Below are 21,902 nucleotides of genomic sequence, written 5' to 3' on the forward strand. Positions count from 1 at the left end.
TAGTGTTTGGCAGTAAACTCTGCAGCTTGAGTCAACAGCCTCTTCATGAGGACTCTGGTGCTGTGTGGCAGCTGTGCCACACCTGCTTCTATCCATGGTCCACCTTGTTTGCATTGCAAGGATGTGAATGCAGGTGTTCAGCAGGGTGTGCTGGGAGTCACTCCTGCTGTGCCAGCTGTCAGAAGCCTCTTTTTTTTACTTACTGCTTGGGTGAAAGTTTACCTTAAGCTACCTTCAATTCCAGTAGGCCCTTCTGTACAGGAGGTACTTGTGCTGATGGCAAAATGCAAAAATATGGGTTTTATCTTCCTTGCTTCCTCGACCAGACTTGTTCTAGGAAGGGGAAGAATGAGCCCATTTGCAGAGATAGAATTTCTGGTCACAGATGCTTGCAAGACTTGGCTCTGTTCTGACTCCCAAACTGAGGGTCAGAAAGGCTAAGCTATTTATTCTCTTCTATCATTATTAGTACTTGGCTTCTGTCTGTCCTTCTGAATGCAACCACATGTAACAGGGTGAGGTGTTGCTGCTTTCTCCCAGTCTGCACATCACTACTGCAGTGCCCAGGGGAGAGTACCCAATGGAACAAAGCAACAAGCTGAGCAACAGTACTCCTCTAACCCCTGTGTTGTCCTTGAGGGTATCCTATCTCTCTAAAATACATTTTGGTCTCTGTTACAGTGGTTTGATACTTGAATAATTTATGCACCTCAGGCAATGGCAGGGAAATGAGATGACTGAAATAGAAACCAGGGTACAATCCCTGCATCAGCCTGAACAAGCAGCACCTGTGCATTCTTTATAAACTGTACCTACTGTGCCTGGAAAGCACGGAGCTGGGGTGTGCACAGTGCAGCTGGGCAGGGTGAGGGCTCTGCGCATGAAGCTTTTGGGGTGGGATGGAATGGGAAAAACTCTGTGCAGTCAACTTGCACATGAGTGGTTGCATTTCTAAATCTGGCTGGTAGGCTGGGGGATTCCTCTGGAAAATATAAAGACTTCAGTATTCTGATCTTCACATTGTCATTTTATGCATCAGACTCAAATCTGTTTGATGGTTATTCCAGGGAGAATTGTAATAATATCATTTTAATTACATGAGTGATTTTGTTTGAGGACAGAATTGAGACTCTTACAAAGAAAGCATTGTTTTTTATTTAAAGCCATTCAATATTAAGTGATACATAGATTTGAGAATAGACAATCCATCTTTTATTGCAGCTTGAACAGTGCATGAGTTTAATGAACAATTCTAATAGCTGCTTAGATTACCATGTATGAAAAGGTAATAAGGATGTTATCTAACCTTCTGTACTAACTGTGGAAGATATCTGAAATACAGGGAACCACCAGGGTGAGCTAATTCAGTCCTCCAAGCTGAATAATGAAGGATGACTGTTGAAAGCATTCATTACATTGCAAACTGTTTTGTGTATGCTTCATCCAGATTCAGCTGAGAAAAACACCAGAACTTGATATCCTACTTTCAGTACAAAAGGGTAAGTTAGAAGTCAATGTGCTAGTGCCAAGTTACATCAGCCTGAACCTGATGGTGAGGGTGGGCAGAATAGAGCTCCCTCTGCTCGTTTATGAATGTATCTTGCTCTGTTTTACATACGCAGAAAGAAAAATGATCGGTATGAACTGAAAGCTGCCACTTCCTTTGATTTTTAACAATAGAGGTAAAGATGATGCAGAGTTGCACATCTGCAGACCTCCTGACTGCGTGTAGTGGATGAAGTAGGCTTAGTTAGCATTCAGTCATCCCAGTGTTTACAATGTCAGGTCAAACTTCTTCATAGTAGACAAAGTTGATATTGTGGATGGTTTAAAATTGGAGACATCTCACTGCAGTGTGGATAAATTCTGCTAGCGGTGATTTATATCATACCCAGCTTGAACTGCATACACGTGGTTAACATTTTAAGCTCATATCCAAATCAGGCTGTTATTTTTATAACCTATGAAATGAAGGTTACGAGACACTTTTAAAAGGGAATAATCCTTTGACAACAGATTCATGGTTGGGATAATGAAGGAGACATTAACTGGTTGTAAAGGAAAATATCTCATGCAAATTCGACGTTACATGTCTTATTGAATATTATTAGATCTTCATTGGCTATGCAGCTATTAGTCATTTTTGGTAAATGATGTTTGCTCTTCAATCAGCATAAGAAAACATGAACTTTGGTGCTACAGTTTAGTGTTTTTTAATGAAAATCAAAAGGAGCTACATTATGCCATTGCCTTTGATCAGTGCTTAGAATAAGAGGAAAATATTGTTATTTCCAGTGTATTCCTTTAAGGGGAAAGTGTATTGTCCCATGCCTATTTAACTACTTGTTCACTGTTGCATGTATGTAAACACAACGACCCTGCAGCTCCAGCTATACTTCACCTGCACGTTAGGCATCCTTGATCTGTGTAGTAGATTTACTGAGCAAGAACCAGTTGAAGTAAAGTAGAGCATGTGTATTAGCCAGCACAGAACTTAGGCTGTGGACAATCACTGCTTTTTTTGCACTGTAGCACAGACAGATCCCTTGTTTGTAGCAACAACCTTGGATTCTATTTTGTTCAGAGATAATTTGCTATGTCATTGCCTTGCACGATTCCTGCTGCATACAGATGTGAATGTAGTGGCTCTAAATTCACCTGACTGCTGCATATGTCCTTGAATTAGCACTTAACAGCTTTATGATAGCTATTATTTTCCTCCTTCCCACTGGACTTCCATTGATTCCAACACTGACAAAGTCTCCAAGTGCCAAATCCAGAAATTTAACATTCAATTAATGCTGGTTTGTTGAGGAAGCATTTTACAATGTAAATATGCTCCTTATGTCTCATTGTAAGAGTTGTTTTTGCTGACACCTTGCTGGAAGCTGTATGACAAAGGACAGCACAAATGGAGCCATAACTACATACCTTAATAAAGCGTAACCTGAGCTTTCAGATGTGCTAGAAGCTTAAATTAAACTGTTGAAAACATCACACTTCTTCCACCTATTCAGCTTGAATCTGTCACTGCCTGTATGGACTTTTACTCTTCTCCACCTTGCTAGGTAGTCAGCTAAGAAGATGACTGAGCTTTACTATCTGGAATTGGAGAAATAAATAGTAAAAGCATGTAGTAAAGAACACTTTAAATGTTCTAAGATGTACAAGACTGGGTGGTGTAAAAATGCTCCGAAAGTTGATCAATTTTCTTTCCCCACCATTTCTCATCTCTTCTTGGATCCTACAAGCAGGTAAATGGAGCTAAAATGCCCCAATGCTTTTCTGAAGTCTCTGAAAAGGAGTAAGATTTACTGTGCCTCTTACAGTGGTGGTGACTCACTGAAATTATTCTCATTTGAAAGCTCTCTTTCCTTTGCCTACTCCTACACTCTGCCTTATTTTTAAAAAGGAAAGTATTCCTTTGCCACTGAAAATATACAACTCAAAGGGAATATTTGTATGAAGAAATTCTGCTCAGAATCCTTTTGACTTAGTCTTTCAAATGCCCCATTCCTCATTCTGTTCAGAATTGAGAAACTGGGCATTTTTATTATTTTTCTGTTCCTTTTAGCAGATAATAGAAACTATCTGATAGATAATTTACTCAAAATGCAGATTGTATTGAAAGAATGAAACATAAATCATTCTTCTGTCATCTGCTAAGAAATGTGTGTGTTTCCTGACAGGTGACAGGAGATTGGGTGTTTGACATTAAGGTGATTTCAGTAAGGGAGCAGGAAGAAGAGCCACTCTGCTTCTAAATATCAAAGGAAGCTTTTCATACCTTCTCTAAATCATGTTTCTGCTGTTCTTCCCTTTTCCTCCAAGTTTCTTGTAGTGGTTAAAAACATATACACAGTCAGAACTTTAAAGGATGCTAAAAAACATGTTCCTCATGTTACTGACCTGAATTAATTCTGTGTTATATTAGAAAAATTCCCACGCTCCAGTTTAAGGCATCCATTGCAGAACGAGTTATACATTCATAAACACAGAGTTCATGAGCTTGTTCTGCCACTCAGTCAGACCCATCAGTTTTCCCCCCTTCCAAGACCTAATAACGTCAGGATCATTTGTCTTCAGTTGCACTGTGTCTGTGGAAGCACAGCAGATATAATTTAGACCAGAAGAGAAGTGTGTTTATTTCAGTGTAGGAGATGTGGAATGCCAGTGTTTTACTGTTGGGTAGCATTCCACATCAATCTCAAGGGATGCCAGAAATGAAAAGAAATAAGACCCTTGCAGAACCTCAGGGACAGGAATTGCTTTAAATGAGGTACCCCATTTCAGTAACAACCTTTGAATATTTAGTTGTTTTCTTTGGGCTCTTTCATGTTTGTTTTCTGCAGCGGACAAAGAGAACAATAATTTTGTTCTTCTCACTAACAACATCAATGGCTCCCTTAAACTAAAATGTACTTTCTTGGGAAGTTTGGAGTGTTTGATGCATGACATTGGTCATTGGGATCGCTGAATTATGATGTCAGCAAAGAGAAGGTCCCATTGCTCTAAGGGCTGTAGAGATGAACAACAGATTTCCTGCCTCAGGTCTGAACAATTTGAACTGTAAGACACAAAGCCATGCAGTGTGTTGGGCAGTATGACTGGTATTGAGAGCTTCTGGGCGTGATGTGAAATTATTATTATTCTTTTAAATTTTCAGAAATGACTTCTGGTGCACTTCTGTAGTAGGTAACTTAGGAAATGAGAAGTCTTCTTGTTTTATGAAATATATAAGTAATGAATCTTAAGAGATTATTTCTGTGGAACTAAAGATTTCAGACGCAAGCTTGGCTTTCATTCTCATGCTGTGATATAGGAGGTAAATACAGTTTTATTCTGATTGAGCTGTAGATTTCCTTTAAAAGGTTCATCAATACATGGGCCTTGTATGTGCGCTAAAATAAAATTTATTGAGCGATGAACTCTATTTCAAACTGAGATGAGAGAATTAAGATTTAAAAAGTTATCTGCAGATTTAATTAATGATCAAAAATGCGATTAAACATTAAAGTAGTTTTAAACTTTGTTGAGGAGTTTTCATAATGAGTTCCTAATAATAAGAGATAATAAATAACTTTGAGAAGTAGTTTAAATAGGCTGTTGACTTTGGCAAGTGTAATGCGTTCACACATTTTATTTTAAATCAGAGAATAAAAACTATATGCTAATGGAAGGTGTCCAAGACTGATCCAAGGCATATTTTCAATATCTGTTAACTATGCTAGGATGCTAGAACTGGAAATCACTAAGTGTACCAATGCTTTCTCATCATAATAGGCACGATAAACTAACCTCCATTCTGTTTCACAGGGGTATTGGTACAATAAACTTTGCTCATTAAAATAGTCCTCAAACTTATTAAGTAGATCAAACCTTTAGAAGATGGTGAAATAGAAGCTGCTTTTTTGGAACTGGGGTTGATTGGTTGAAAATTTACCAAATCCGGTTTTAAGCAGAAAATGAAGTTTTGCCAGAACTGAATAATTCAAAGAAGGGTACATCCATTTCTGTGCAAATTCTGGAGGAAAATATAATTATATCAAATTTAATTATTTCAGTTAATTAAAAAACTTGCTAAACTCATTTCCTCCCTCCCTCCCCCCCCCCCCCCCCCCCATTTTATTTTATCATCTTTGCTCCTTCTGTTCAGATCTTTACATATTCAGAGATTACATGTGTATTTCTTATTCTAAAAGTCATAGAAAGATCTCATTAATGTTTTCAAGTTCTTGGAATTAATTCATAGTGAGAGGATGCTGTCGCTCAGTCTGGTACCTTTCCCTATTTATCTAACAAAAATCAGCAATGATTGTCATGTTTCTAGGAATAAATGGGTGGGATAATTCGCTTAAAAAAGGAGAAGTGATTTTTTTTGGTGACTTTTCAAACTCACCACAGACAATATGACCAAAGACTATGCAGGATGGGTAGATGGGATGGTATACTTTACACACCTCTTCAGTCTTATGTAATGCTATTGTTTAGAATGTCAGATCTGAGTTTCCCTTTCACAGTTAAAACCTTGACTTTTAAAACCAAAGAAAAGTGCACTAACTTGAGTCCTTGTGCTGTACCATGTGAGAAAGGAGAAAAGATAACTGGATCCAGTAGAGGTGCAAATAAGCATTTGGTCTCTGAAGGTTATATGGGAAATGCCAGGGATGTGATGCTTGCTGTGATGGTTTTGAAATCCTTGTTCTTGGGTGGTAGTTTAAGCTTGGAACAAGAAGTTAAAGCTTTTCAGATTCACTGCTGCTGTAAATGTTTCTCTTGAAAAGTAAAATAGTTGTTCATTTTTATCCTGTCACTTTGGGTAAAGCAAACTGTTTTGAACTGAGAAGAAAAGCTTAGGCAGCTCACGGAGATGATTACACTTGAAACAGGGGGAAAAAAAGTTTTATAAAATCAATAGCAAACATTACTTTGTAATAGAACATTTTAGGGTTCTTACTGGGATTCTTCATGTGGTAGTACCAGAAACTGGTGTTTGTTTGGCAAGTTTATTTAAATGCTGTGGTATGTCGTATTCATTTCATCTCCCTGTCCAATGACAGTTTGTTAAGTTTTCTCTGCGAAATGAGAATTGCTTTCAGATTAAGTATTTTGGTAGTATCATTCTTTTTTAGGTTTTAATGATGTTTTAGCTGTATTGTTCTGTAATGAGTGACTCATGTTGACTCACTGTTTCCACACGAGTTTCCTCTGCAATTTTTCAGTCTCTACAAGCTTGTATGATCAATTGCACCCAGTTGTACCCAACATTAGAGTTGAATCTCGGGGTGGGGGTAGTGTGTGGGTTTCCTGTTAAACATTAGGTCAGAAAACTAATTAAGAAATATTCCTGGGGCAGAATGTCTCATTTATTGTGTTAGTGTATTTTGGAGCCTCAGCCCTGAGACTAGGGAGAGGGAACACAGCATCATCACAGCTGCTACTATTGTATGCTGAGAAGGGATATTCCTCATGGAGAAGGAAAGCAATTGTAAAGGGAGCAGAAAGAGGATCCAATCTGAACAAAAAAAATGGAGAAATGATGTCACAAAAAGCTTTCAAAGGCCAAAAAATAAAAATAGGAAAAGAAAGGAAGGTGGTAGTTCCCTATTTCTGGGATTGTCTTTCCTTTTGTGCCAATTCTGCAAGCTCTTGCGTAGGAGCCCAGAAGTGTCTGAGATGGTACCTCAGCACCAGCCAAAGCTCCGCACTGTGCCACCCCCAGCAGAGTGTAGATTGTTTCAGCTTCTGTAGCAGAGGCTGTATGGCTATCCTTTAGAACTGATAAGAAACAATAGATAAAGGGTAATTATTATTGTTATTACTATTATTTTTACAATATTGTTGATGGGTTTCATCCACTTTGAGGCTGCTTTTTTGGTTCCTTTTGACTTAGATATTGCATAGGAAACAAATGTTCCTTTTTGCACCCTTTGTAATATGTCCTGTATTCAAATTATCAGCTGCATTCTGTATTAGGAGTTGTTATTTTCTTGACGTAGATAATGATTTATCCAAGGTTTTCATAAAGCAGGAGCTGTGTTAATCACTTATTTATATGGAAATATAAAATTGTGGACCTTTTTGACATGCTCCCCAAAGAAAAGCTTGCTTCTATTTTGTTTTCCTTTTTCAATTTGGAGGTGACATTCTCTACCAGCAAACAACAATTTTCAAGTATAGGGAAAAAAAAAAAAAATAGGGGTTAACAGCAATTTAGAAAGAGTAATGGCTATATATTGTGGGCTTGATTATCTCCTGGTTTTCACCTTTTGTGACTCATGTGTTAGCATAACTGTATATCTTGCCTGATTTACAGAGACATAAAATGGTTGCCAGAAATACACAAGGCTGGACAAACAGGCTCAATATTTGGCATTTGTAGAGCTACAGAACAAATACACTGGACATGTACCTTGAAGAGGAGCACAGTTTGTTGTCTTTTTTTCTCCTAGAAGGGAGAAATGATAATGTTTTAACAAAAGTGAGCTGCCTCCTGCTGCCACAGAGGCAAACCCAGCAGACGGCTTGTCTTGTTAGAAAGCTTGCACAGCTGCATGTGAACTGTGCAGACTCCATTTCTCATTTGGTTTTTGCTCTAGCTGATAAGCTCTTAAGAAGAATTTGAAATATTAGTGCTCTTTCAGCTTTTCTGTCATTTTCCTCTCTTTTTGTCCTCCTCTCATTACTAAGGCAACGTGTTCTTTGGGGAAGATGAAGAAGATAAAACAACTTCATCTCCCCCCCACTCATGAACTCTAACAGGGTGCTCTTTCCAGGTTGCCAGGTGGCCTGGGTGTAAAACCTACAACGCTCTTAGTGGTTCTGCAGAGATGTTATGACCCAAGCACACTCCAGGCAAGCTAGTGCTTCTTTTAGAACAAAAAGTGCTTCTATTATCACTTATATCCAACCTGGGTTTAAAATGGCTGTCAGTTAAATCCTGTTCTGCAGCAAGTACCCCTTTATCACTGTAAGTGAGCAATTAATGATTATTCTAGTGCTGGGAAATCACTACTTTTTACACTGCCTGCTCTGTCTTTAGATATAAAAGTAGAAGATTTGGCACAAAGGGATGGCTGGTAGAAGGGGCTCGTGCAGTATTTTACGTGCATGGCAGCAATTGAAGGCTGTGAAATGCTTTCAGCACCCCAGAGATGCCAGTGGTGTGAGAGAGCATGGAGCTGCTCCTGTGCCCCACACGTAATGACTGTTGAGCTTCATTTGGAGGCTGAGCCTGAAGTTTTATTTTCCATTTTAAACAAACAGCATATTGCGCATTTGACATGTACATCACATCAAATGATTTCAGATTAAGCGCTATAAGTTACTGCTTCTGTCATGTATATATGTATAAAAAAAAAAAAAAAAAAGAATTGCTGAATTAAGCAGGGGAGTTGGAGGCCCCTTCAGTCTGAACAGTTCTGGACAATTCATGTTTGTGGCCTTGCAATTTCTGTTGGAATAAAGTGCCTAACTCTGCATTTGTAGGCTAAGCTCAGCACTGGCACAGTGAAATACCCACTGAACAGCCCTGCTGCTTCCAGGGCTGTGCTGACCCAGGCTGGAGCTTTCCCAGGTACTCTAAGCAAACTAACTCTACAGTTAAGAGTCTGAAAGAGGCTTTGACTCCAGAGCATTATCTGAGGCAGACATTAGGAACAAACTCATTCCTGAATGTCCAAGTAGTTTTCTTAAGTGGTGCCACAGATCATTGACTGTGGCTACTAGAGTGTAAGCACTAATGAAACTGTTTCATTAATGACCACCAGAATGTACATTCAAGCTGTTATTTTTAATGGAGCAGTGAATGGTTACTTTTGTTTCCTTCAGTTAGAGCCATGCTTTTATTTCTTTTTTCTTTTCTTTTTTTTTTTTTTCCCCTTCTTTCTTAAATTAAAGGTCAAGAAGCAACAAGCAAGGACAAGTTGCTGGAGGGAACAGTCGCATTTTGCATGTATTATCAGACACTAATTTTTGTTCTCTAACTGTCCTTAATGCATTAAAAAAGGTGTCAAATTATGACCCAACCCTCGTGGTTAAGTGCTATTTCAGAGTGCTGAATACTTGAATGTACACAGCATTTCTATCACTCCAACCTATCTTGGCATCACTGCGATGGCCTGCTGTACTTCCGCAAATTACTTTGTCTTTTTGTGACTTTGCAATTCTTCTTCTTGATGATGTGTCACTGATAATGCCACTTTTAACAGTGACGGTATGGCACATAGAATTACTAATAATTTTTTGACACTGTGTTTTTTAGATAAAGAGTTTCCTGTCCTCTTATTTCCTATCTTATTTTCATTGGAAATCCAATGATAGTCTTAATAAGAAACAGTACTTAAATCTTTAAATACCGTTTTCTCTACATGGAAGACTGCTCTTCAAGATGGGGAAGTACTAAAACATTTCATTCTTTCACCAAAGGCAATTTGAAAGATGTGATAGGGAATAACCTTGTATGATTTCATTCTGCAACAAGTAAATATGCATGGCTTGAACATAACATAAAACATGTAATAAAAAAAAAATCCTGTAGTATATGAAATGACAATCCTGCATTCTTTTGTCTTCTGTCATATATGAAAGCACAGACATTAACATTTGTTGAAGATCTTTTGATCAGATGGATAAATATTGACTGAAACAAAGTAACCTTCAGAGCTAGAACCCAGGGGTCAAAACAAGTATATGTTTAGTAGGAGTGAAAGAGAGCAAGAAAAAAAAAAAGATGAAAGGCATGTGGTTTGTCATAGATTCCTCCCCCCCTCCCCCCCCCCCCCCCCCCCCCCCCCCGCATCCCCCCCAGAATTCATTATAAAAGTAGTCATGTTTGGTAGCAGTAAGGCAGCTAGTTTGGGGGGGCAGGTAATGCCCTCAGATATTTAGAGAGCTCTCACCTCTGTTTTAAAATCACGTTTAGTTGTATTGGGTCAAGCTACTTTGGACAGGCATGCAGGTTGGTCTCAGCTTCATGCATATGTGCAGCAGTGCTATGGCCTGCATTACCTGTGTGCAAGCAGGGCATTAAGGATCCTACTGTTTGCATCTGATTTTAGAAAATACCTCTATGAAAAGAGTTATGCAGAAGGCTGTCATCTTCATCAGTTTAGTCTGAAAAAGATGTGAATGCACTAAATTAAATGTAACTATATTCTTTTGCGTTCTTCTTTCCTTTTCTGGGTTACTTTCTTACAAGCAGACAATTCTATTCCCACACTGCTATAATTTAGACTTGTGTCACTGTTGTAATGACTTAAGAAAGCTATAAAGACCCAGTTTGCAGAGTTTTAAAGTATGTGCTTAAAGTATATTGCTGTTGAACAAAGCACTTAAGCATGTGCTTAATTTCAGGTATCTGGTAAAGTATCATTGGATTGATTTATGTTGCAGTCTAAGGAAGGGTGAACTTAATTCAGGACCATATTCACCTGCTGTGCAGAGCAGAGTGTAGGAGGGAATGGGGTGATGGGAATCATGGAAGCTGAAGGCCTGAAGGTACTCCCTGAAATCCTCTGGTCCTGTGACAGTACCTGGTCAGCTGAGCGCTGGTTGGAAAGAATGCTGTACTGAGGTGAGGTTTGCCTCTTCTCCCAGGTAACTAGCAATAGGACAAGAGGTAATGGCTTTAAGTTGTGCCAGGGAAGCTTGAGATTGGATATAAGGAAAAATTTATTCTCAGGAAGAGTGGTGAGGCACTGAAACTGGCTACTCAGGGAGGTGGTGGGGTCATCCTCCATGGCGGTATTCAAGGGAAGGGAGGATGTGGCACTGAGTGACATGGTTTAGTGGTTTGTTGGTGATAGGTTGATGGCTGGACAAGATCTTCTTAGTGGTCTTCCCAACCTTAATGATTCTATCATTCTGTGAAATTCCGTATCAATGAGGACATGCTCCCGTGCCCCATCTGCTGTTCTTGGATTTGAAATGATTGTTGTTTCTCACAAGAGACTTTAGAAATAGTTTCCTTGACATATTTTAGTCTTCAGACATGTTTGTTGCTTCCCTTCCTGCGTTTGTAGGGCGGTGATCAAAATGAACCACAGACACATAAGTCTCCTGCTGAGAAAAGCAACTAATTTTTTTGCTGGCATTTGTATGACTCCACTCTTCCTTCATCCCAGGACTAAATGTGCTTTTTTGGGAACAGCATTACTGTGCTGAGTCACATTGAGATTGCAGCTCACTGCAGTGTGGAGCACAGAGAGATCTTGCTGTGCTGCTTTTGCCCTGCAGCTCTGCCCTCATTGCCTTTGTGCAGCTGATTGCAGCTCAGTATAGGCAGCGCTTGGCACACCTGATTGAATTTCACATTATGATTTGGGATCACTTCTCCCATTCATTTTGCCTGTTTTGAATTCTGATGCTGTTCTTGACACTACTTGTAACTCAGTTTTCTCTATTTTCCCAACTCTGAGTTTTTTAGCTGTAAATGTCTGTAAAAATGCTCTCTAATGACTGAAGTAACATAATGGTTTTGCACACAAATCCCAGAAAAGCCCTAATTGAAACGACTTCCCCTTTTGGCAATTAAATATTAAGAGGTAATGCTTTGTGCAGGTTAACAACCTGCTATGCAATGTTATTTTCATCTCAATCTCATTTTCTTATCAGAAGACCATGAGAAAATGTTTGTGAAGTTCTACAGGGATTTCTCCTGCTTGTCCATGGTTAGCTAGTTAAAGAAGGAAGCTATATTAACTGGGTATCTAGATAAATTAATGCTGGTTTTCTTATCACTTTATCTTCTGTAAACTTAAGTTGCTTTTGTTCTCAGTAAAAATATATATATCTAGGCTTAGCTGCTTGTGTACACGTTAGCCTCTTCCTCTTTATTGAGCAAGCTCTGTTCCTTCCACTCTTCCCTCATTAGCCCATCCCTGTGATGTTCTCAGCTCCCTCAAATGGTTCAGAGCTGACTGCTGTGTCTGAGTGGGATGGGTGTGTTGATTTGAATGAACTTTATGTAATTATTTGTTTGCCTGGATTATTTGTCTTCATGTTCTAGCCTTCATAATAGTTAGGATGGTTAGCACACTATCTGGTCTCAATTTTTTTTGTGTGACAAATGTATTAGAAACATCAGCCTTATATCTTTATCTTTCACTTTTTGATGTCCACATTTTCTTCTGTGCTTTTTTCCCTAATCTTGCTTTTTTTCTGACCATCTTACCAAAATAAGGAGGTTGTAGTGAGGTGAGGATCAACCTTTTCTCCCAGGTAACAGTGGATGTGGTGGACTGATGGTTGGACTCAATGATCTTATAGGTCTTTTCCAATCTTAATGATTCTATGATAGCATTAGACTGTTAACAAACTTTGTATTTCCCTGGTGCTTTCACCTTCTGAAAACATAAAATATGATCTCCGATGAATTCAGAAAGTTGGTGCAATCATCTTTGTTCACCTGTATTGCTGTTGTATCAGATATTTGTGTCATAAAATTCCTTCTTGCCCCTGACTTTTCTTAGGATGTTATGCCCTCAAGTGCAAAAATGGAAATCTTGGGATATATGTAAAGACTGGGCTTTGTTCTTGGTGCTCAAGGTTAAATAGGAGAAGAACAACTCCAGTAGTATAGTACCCCTAGCTGTGGTCCCTTTTATCTATACTCAGAGTCATTCAGGATGACAGTAATTCCTTCTGACTTGCTGAACTGCAGACCTCAGGACCAGGATATGTTCCTGACAAAGATACGAGGCCTCCTCTTTTATCTCTTCCTGCTCTTGAACAGTTTATTATGCTTCTATAGCAAAATCCCAATTTTGAAGTGCATCCCATTAATTCTGTAGTGCTGTTTATATTGTTGACCGTGCCCAAAAACTTCAGCTTCTTGCAGCATTAATTTATTTTCATGGCATTTACACATCACTACCTCAGAGTCTTAAGTGGGGAGCTCTGCCTAGCTGCTTATTTTCTCTCCTATAATTCTGTTTCAATTTGCCAACCAAACAGCCCAACTGAGAGTTTCATACTTTCATCATATCAACTTTTTTGCTCATCTGTGTGACTCTGTTTTTTCAGCTGTATCAGCTTAGCTTATGAGAGTGATGTGAAGGATAGCACTCATCCTTAATAGCATTTTTTTTCTCAGAGTGACTGGTTTCTTCAGTGTTAGAAGCATCAGCAATTCTTTGTCTGCCTCTCCTGCCCAATAGCCTGTTGAAATCCTCAGGAAGGTTTCTGAATGCAGCTCCCAGGTGAGTAATGATGCTAAGGTTGGATTTTAGGTGGTTATTTAGAATCAAAGTACTGTTGTGCCAATATGTGGTCCTCTGCAACTCTCCTGAGAGGACAGTATTATCACGATTGGGAAGTCTGAGGTTTGTGTCCAGTTCTCAAGGACAAAAATAGCCCAGAAATTTCTGTAACATTTCTTACTTCATCCCCTTTAATTCTCTGATGATGTTATCTTCCCAAGGTCTGCATTTTTCATACAAAGTCTACTTCTAATTGGAGCTTCTTGATAATTATATTGAAAGCTCTTTTCTGCCTCAAATCACACTCTGTGACTTCTGTAAGCACCCTCAAGGATCTCTGCTATCTTCTTGATTGAGAAGACATGCAGTAATGACTGCCAGGTCGACAACGCTGTGAAGAAATTAGTGTTATCCCAATGAAGGGATCTGGTCATCGGGATCAGAGCTCAGACTGAAGTGAGAATTCAGCCATTTGCAGTCCGAATGGCAGTGCTGAACTGGGGCAGTGTTTTTATTTGCAGACACTTGGTTGCAAAAGCAGGGAAAGAAACCATGGGAAATTATGCTCGGATAAGCCCTCTGGTATGTGCAGCTTATCTGAGCTCTCCATCAGTGTTTGACTTCTCAGTGATTCTCTTGCCTTTTGTCCCCAAACATGGTCTGTTTCCTGTTGTCAGGAGATGCCAATATGTTTTTTTCCTGAGCCAGTTCTCCATTATGAGGCTGTCTTCATCATACTGCTATGATTCAATCAAATTATTGTATACTCTTAATATGGGATTGATACCTATTATTCTTATGACTGTATTTAATGTTAGTAAGAGTATGCTTATTTTACTTAGGGTGATTGCCAAAGCACAGGAGGCATCCTACTGTATTCTGTGAAGGAATCAGGATTTTAAAGGGAAGGCTCTTTCTGAATCCCATATACTTACATGCTGTTTTTTAATGTATTCCTCACAGTCCTGACTGGAGAAGACTTTCTTCTTTACCTGAAGATTTTTGTTTTTATTATATAGCTGCTTTTCTTTGCCTTGAGCTGTAGCTGTGTTTTCCTGGTTGGATGAGCAACTTTCTGCATGAGTAATTTGCATATCAGTTTGTAAAACATTTTGGGGGGGGGAATGGTATTATTCAAATCTTGGATGATGTATGTGCATGTTATTATACAAATGTTTCATAGCTTTCATTATATAATGTGTGTTGTGGATGAATAGGTTCTTATCATATAGTTCTGTGACAGCTCCGTTTCATCTTTTAATAACATTATGGAAAAAAGCTCAGTAGTGTAATTGTATACAAAATCTTTTCTCCTTCCCTTTGATGTGGGAATAATAATAATAATCCTCCAGGATTATAAAACCTACTCCATTCTGTGCCCGTTAATCAAAACTAAGGGTACTGAACAGAGAGCAGGCCCCAGAGATCTCCACTTAGAATCATAGAATCAGCAAGGTTGGAAAAGACCGCCAAAGATCATCCAGTCCAAACACCCACCTACCACCTATTTGTATTTGGTTTCCCACTAAACCAAATCCTTCATTACAACATCTAAATATTTATTGAACACCTCTAGGGATGGTGGCTCCACCACCTCCCTGGGCAGCCACTTCTTTTTGGCAGTGCTTTAGTGCGGTGGCCAGACACAGCTGTTATTTTCAGAAAGGAACTTTTTATAATTCTCATCATAAACTGTGCTCGTCTTGCTTTTAAAGTAGAAAATTGCTTTGTGATCATTGTTAGCAACATGAATATAATGGAGCCAAGTTAACCAGAAAGGCAGCAAATCAAAGCCTTTCCTCTGAGTGTATGAAATGGATGAAATCCCTCCCAGTAGCAGTGAGGATGTGCTGCAGAGCCCCAGCGGGCTTTTGGCTACGGCTTCCAATGAGGTGTGAGAGGAAGGTCCTGCAAGACCTCTGCAGCTCTGGTAACGTGGTGATGTGGAGTATCAGGCTGTGATAACAGATGTGTGCGTTTGCACACCCTTATTTCTTGTGTATTTCTGAATGCAGAAAGTGACTGGAATTTTTCCCTCTTACAGAAATCCAGCAGCAGAGTTCAACTGCTCTGTCATTTAAAACCATCCCTTAGAGCACTCTGTGCCACCCACACCCACATCATGTCTCTTTGTCATATTTATGCACGTTAGTGGTAATTCTCTGGACAAGTATTTGTGAGCCTACACATCCACTTAGAACACTGTTGAAGGTCAATCAGCTTCAGTTCTACTTCTTTTGAGTTCTAGTTACATTGGTTCATCCTTGGAGGCGTTCAAAAAGCTTTTAGATGTGGTTCTTAGGGATGTGGCTTATTGGGCAGTACTGATGGAAGGCGGATGGGTGGACTAAATGATCTTTGAGGTCTTTTCTACCTTAATAATTCCATAACTGTGTTTTTTTAAAATTCCCCGTGATGACTCCAAGGATTCTTTTTAGCCTGGTTGCTAAAACTCTAAAAGGAACCTGAAATCCATAATCAGAGTATATTCTATTAAGTGTGATTGTAGAAAGATGCAGAGAAACTCTCAGGCTGTGACCACACAGATTTCAAAAGCCCTGTGCTGCGTGCACAGAGGCCGCAGGGAGCATGGCTGGAGCCTTTTCTTCTCAGGCTTGGGGAATGCTGAGCAGCACTGCTGGTCTACACCCGAGGTGCTTGGTTGAAGCTGAGAGAGGAGCTTTTGATCTCCGCCAGTGGACTTGGTTGGTGTGGGCACAACTGAAAATCGGTGGGGGAATTTGTTATCCCCAAAGCATCAATGCTATGGTCCCAAGAACCAGCACACAAAAATAATGACAAAAGGGATGAGTAAGTGCTATCAATTGTATTGATAAAAAGTGATATTGATTTTAAGGAGCTTTAGATCAGCCTTGGTGTACATAGAGCCCAGTCTCTTAGCCCCTAGATATTTGTTTCAGTAATTCTGGTTGATTTATGAATGCTTAACAGCCAGCACACATGATCTGTAATGAAAATCCTGCTGCATATTCCAGTCCATTATAGTGATAAAACCTCACAAAGAATGTATTGTGAATTTCCTCTGGATTAATAGAGGAAATTACAAAAACAATGGATCTCATAAAAAACAAGCTGAAAGAAGTTTGAAACATGCTCATTCAAACCCTAAATCATTAGAATGCTCTGGCTCTGATAGGCTCAGTAATTAGTAGAGTTACAACAGACCTGTGCCGTAAGCAGCATGAATCAGAGCATGCCTGTTTCTAAGACTTATTATTTGTATTACTGTAGCACCTAGAGGCCACAGGCAAAATCTGAGTCTCCGCCTGTTATGCACTGCTCAGAAAGAATGAGAGTCCTGCAGCATACAGCCAACATAAATGAAGGATTTTCATCAAAGGCTTCTTGGGAGAAATAACACAGAGCTGTGGGTATCGATGTGAAAAGGTGCTGTCTTGGTTGCCCTTTTTGCTTTTTCTATGCACAGCACAGTTATTATACAAAAAGAAACAGCAGCAGAAGGCAAGAAGGTAAAGGGACAGGGCTCAGAGCAGCAAGGGTAGAGAGGTAAGAAAGGAAATAATGAATGGTGAGAGAAGGAATAGGGATGTGAAATGGAGAGGTGAGAGGGCGTGGATGTCTTCAAGAGAAGCACAGGAACAGCTGATTGCTGAGCAGAGGGAGGAGAGCCATGCAGGCTGGAACTGGGCTGAGCAATGCTTGTCTGCACTGCAGTTGCCTGGAGGTGGGTCCCATGGACTGGGACATGGGTGGCCCTCAGCATCAAGCTGGGAAGGAATTATGAAGCCAGGAAAAACTGTCACTTAACTGAGAGTGTTCTCCTGCCTTAAGAGGCGCTATCTGTGCTTGTATAACACTGACAGATTTTTATCCAGCTGCCAGGGCTGAAGGCCCCAAAACTTTGCCAAAGTGATCCATCCCGTGGCTGTTCTAGACATTCACCTTAGGCTTATTTGGGTGATGCTTCTCTCTGCCTCACAGGGCTGTTCTGGAAGACTGTGCTGGAAGCCCTTCTAAATCTGGATAGATGACATTTACTGCTCTCCTATCCACAGGCTTGTTATCCTATTAAAGGAAGAAATTAGATTTGTTTGACGCGATCTGCACTTGACAAATTAACAGTGGCTATTAGTCGTTATCTGGCTTTCGTTTAAGTGCTTCCAAAGTTCATCTCAGTATTTTATTTATTTATTTATTTATTTATTTATTTATTTTTTCCTTCAAGAACTTTTACTGGGCCATCAAAAGAAATGGTGTCTGTTGCTTGGTGGAGGAGCCAGCCCAGGGCTGGGTTATACGGGCACATAGATAGGTCTGTGATTCCTCAGTCCCATGTCAGCTCCCTGCTCCTACTAGACGCTGAAACCTACTGGCAGTCTTTGTCACTCCTGCTGCCTGTGCTCACCATCCAGCCAGATCTGTTCTTGGGAACTCCATGCAATAATGTTAAAACAGATCAAACACTTTCATTGTAATTTGCAGTCCCTTGAGAGCAGGGCTGGTCAAGACGGTGCTGGTCTGCGTTTCCTCCGTATCGTGTCATCTGTTTCACAGGGCAGTCCTGCCCGCACACCCTTTCTCTAAATCACACGGCGGGGCATTACGGGGAGCGGTTCGGCCCGCCGCCCCCGCACCGGCAGTGCGGAATGGTCTCTCCCAGCCCGCCGGGCACCGCTGTGACACCTGCTGGCTGCTCGGCGGTCCAGCCCCCGGCGGGCGGAGCGAGGCGGGCGGGAGGGCAGAGCGTGCCCGGCGCGGGGCGCTCGGTGGGTGGTAGCTGGTGGTGCTGTAGGGCTGTTCGTGGGCAGCAGGGCAGGAGCGCGGCGCTGGGGCCGGCACGGGGCTGGGATTTCCGTCCGCGCGAGCGGTGGATCCGCGCATCCCTCCCGCCTTCCTCTGATTTTAGCTTCTCCTTTGCCGCTGAGCCACTTCCAGGGGAGGTTGGTGTCATGCGGCTGTAGCCGGGGGAGGGCTGCCCGGGGCCGCAGCGGCAGTGAAAGGCACTCACTGAAAGGCAGTGAGAGCAGCCCAGGCGAGTGGAGCCGAGTTCCTTGCGATGACGGCCATGAAGGAGCAGCCGGCGCACCCGGGCGGCAGGGGGAACCCGGTGCCGCCGCCGCAGCCCGACCAGGTGGGAGCCGCTGTACCGAGGGACCGGGGAGGGGGCGGCCGCCGTCCCGGTGAAGTTGTGCGGAGATGAGCGCAAAGCATGGGGGGTGCGAGCAACCTCGGGTCGGTTCGTCCAGGGGATGCGGGATAATCCCCTCCGCCGTCCTGGTGGAGGGTGACTCACGGGTATCCAACCGTGCGGGGCCCCCAGCGAGGAGGTGAAAGCAGCAGCGGGGGCTGAGCTGTGCTGTGTCGTCCTGCGGGAGTTGGCGCTTCGCTTTCCCCTTCGTTGCAACGGCAGGGAGCCCTGAGGGGCAAGCGGGGTACGGGGCGCGGGGGCTCCTGTGTCAGCCTTGCAGGAGAGGGGTGGTCCGCTCTGCATCTCTGCCCGGGGCGGGGAGCGGCCCCGTTCGGCTGGCGGTGTGGGGTTTCCCGGAGGTTTCGCCCGCACTTCGGCGCGGGGAGCGGTACCGCCCGGCGTCTCAGCGTCGGGCTGTGTCGGAATGGCCGCGTTTCGGCCAGGGTAGAGAATAGGGGAAAAGCTGAACTCGGCTTCAAGCACCGCAAAATCGAAGTATCCTCTCTCGGACCGCAGGAGCAGTTGCTCCATCCCAGCCGCTTCCCGTGCGGACCCGGGGCCGCGGCCGCTGCTGCAGAGGCGGTGCCGGCGTTGCCCCGCGGCAGTCGCGGGGATTCACGGGGCTCATATATTTCGGGAACTCTGTTTTGTTTTAGAAGGCTTGTAGGTAGAATAAAAAGTGCTTGAGTGTAACCAGTCTTCATATTCGATTCAGAGACGCTGAATTGCCAGAATAGCTTTTTGTTGTTAGAGGTGGGTATCTTTTTCAGAGCAGCCTTCACTGAGGATCAGTGGTTTGACTGCTCTTTCAGGTGGTAATGAGGAACAGGAGTAAGTTCTCGATTGAAATCACTGCAGATGTGAAGACTGTATCCTAAATATAGAAACGTAATTACTGGAGCACTGTGGAGCTTTCAGCCTCTCTCAGCAGTGGGTGCAGGGACTGCTGTGCTGTAGGGAGCCTGGGGACCAGGTCCTGTGCAGTTATTTGCACTGCAGTTCTCTATACCAAGGTTGGTTTTCTTGGTAAAAGTTGACATTGAATTAATGTTGATCACCTGTTGCCATAGATGCTAGGGCAGTAGATAATGACACTGCTTACAAAACTTGGGTTTCAATGGATGGCAATCTTTCTTTAGGTTTAAATGATTGCAGGGATGTGGGCCAAAGTCCTTCCAGGAGCACTGTGCAGATTGAGGATCTCCTCAAACACACTGTTCTTGTGCAGCCAAGACCCAGGCAGCCATATCTGAGCTCCCTCCAGGGCCAAGATGTGGGCAGCACTATGCCAAATCTTTGTTGGAAACACTTAGCACAGCAGGTTTGGGCAGTTGCCTTAGCAGGGGGATATTATGAGTTACAAGCTTTGTTGGCTTTCTGTGATTGTTGTTACAGAATGTGAGCCCTGGGTGGAAGAGAAGCTTGTACTCACCCTGTTTGTTCACATGTCATAGCACTGTTACTAGCAGGTCTGTCAGGAATATGTACCCTTCTTAGGGCCTTCAGGAAATCCGTCTCTCTCAGGGCCCTCAACGTTTCGTTTTGTTTGGTGAGGTTGTATAAGATTGTGTTGGTACAGAAGTGACAGCAGTAGCATATGTCTTTATTTTTAATGGTAAGCTTTTAATGGTCATCTGCACCAAGGGAACTTCTTGAGACTGCAGGAGCGGCAGAGCTCTTTTGGTAGAGAAGTGGTTGGACCTGTGGAAAGCCTATGAAGGAGCAAGGAATTACATTGAGATTTTCTAAACATAAATCTCTTCTGATTTCCAAGCCCAGTTTACAAATACTCCTGAGAACAGTCTTTCTGAAGCTGATGCATTTGTGGTTAATTTATAGGCTTGGGACCTGAGCTGCAATTTGAAATTACAGCAGGCTAATGCTGTGACTTTTCCACTTAAATAAAAGCTTGGATCGACTGACTGAAGCATCCAAAGCCATTAGCTTATCAATAAATTGGATACAAATTCGCATCCAACGCTTCCTTTGATGGTAGTTTTAAAGCAGCCCTCCCCTGGGCCAAGGCATCTAATAACAACTTCCATTAACAGTACTATCGATGTTTCAGCAGTTTGATAGATCTACCAGATTTATTTGTAACTTCTTGCTAAATAATAACTCCTATTTATTGCTAAAATTACATTTTTATATTCTGATGATGTAGAAGGGAAGACAGCGGTAGATCACTTGTATTTCTCCTCATTTCTGGAAAGCTCGATAGAAGGACTAGACTTGTGCCAGAAGTAAACGTGGCTTCTTCTGTACATCAGTACAAAAAGTAGTGTTTTCCATTTTGTAGTTTTCAGGAATTGTCCCAGGGTCATAGACAGTGATGTTTAGTGATCAACTGTAGAATTCACAACCATTCAGTAGTCAGTGGACACAACATATTTGAAAAATATAACATACCTGTATGGTTTGTTGGTTGATGAGTGTTGTCTTTGCAGATGACAAACTGGGATAATTCCTCTAGGTATTACTTCTGTGCGGCTTCAGTCTGTTTACAAGAAAACAGATGATCTACACCACCTGGTGCTGCTGGCTGTTCTTTGTGTGCATAGAAGACAGACCTTTGAAATTTATGACCCTCTCTTACTCTCCTAACTTAAGGACTTTTAAAAAATGGTTTTAAAATACCATAAATAAATAAATAAATGATTAAATCCCCCAAACATACAGGCTGTTTCTTTACTCTTTGTCATTTAGAAGCTACTGCATTCTTGTTCTTTGAAACAGGTGAGCAGAAATGAAGTCAGGCTGTACTGCATTGCATTAAATAGGGGAATTCTTTGGTAAAGCATTTCAATTATGTGTTTGGTATATGTGCATGAATGACTACTTCAACAGAAGCATGAATCTTGATTAATAAGGTGAGTTTTCTCTGTGTCAGGACCAGTTTCTGTGGTCACCGTGCAAAGGTCATATTCTGAAAGCGTGTCTGAACAAAAGAGAACAATCTGTGCTTTATTTCTTCCTTCACCACATCACTTCTTTTCCCCCAAATTAGACTCTGATCTCACAGTGGGAAAAGT

The 21,902-nt window shown here is 41.6% G+C and overlaps 1 protein-coding gene across 2 annotated transcripts in view; it reads left to right on the plus strand.

The window, feature by feature from the left end:
• The window catches only part of DPP10 (dipeptidyl peptidase like 10), a 290,932-nt gene that overhangs the window by 127,561 nt on the left and 141,469 nt on the right, over positions 1 to 21,902 (plus strand). Inside the window, exon 1 of one of the 2 annotated variants that reach the window (XM_015868601.3) lies at positions 18,444 to 18,813. The exons of the other annotated variant lie outside the window; for it this stretch is intronic. Within the exon in view, the coding sequence (XP_015724087.1) occupies positions 18,739 to 18,813 (75 nt within the window). The 5' untranslated portion in view covers positions 18,444 to 18,738. Of the gene's footprint in view, positions 1 to 18,443; positions 18,814 to 21,902 lie in introns of those variants that run through there. 2 annotated transcript variants of the gene reach the window in all.

The sequence above is a fragment of the Coturnix japonica genome, chromosome 7, assembly GCF_054131305.1.
Source record: "Coturnix japonica strain WE chromosome 7, WE-NBRP24, whole genome shotgun sequence".
In the NCBI taxonomy this organism is placed as follows: domain Eukaryota; kingdom Metazoa; phylum Chordata; class Aves; order Galliformes; family Phasianidae; genus Coturnix; species Coturnix japonica.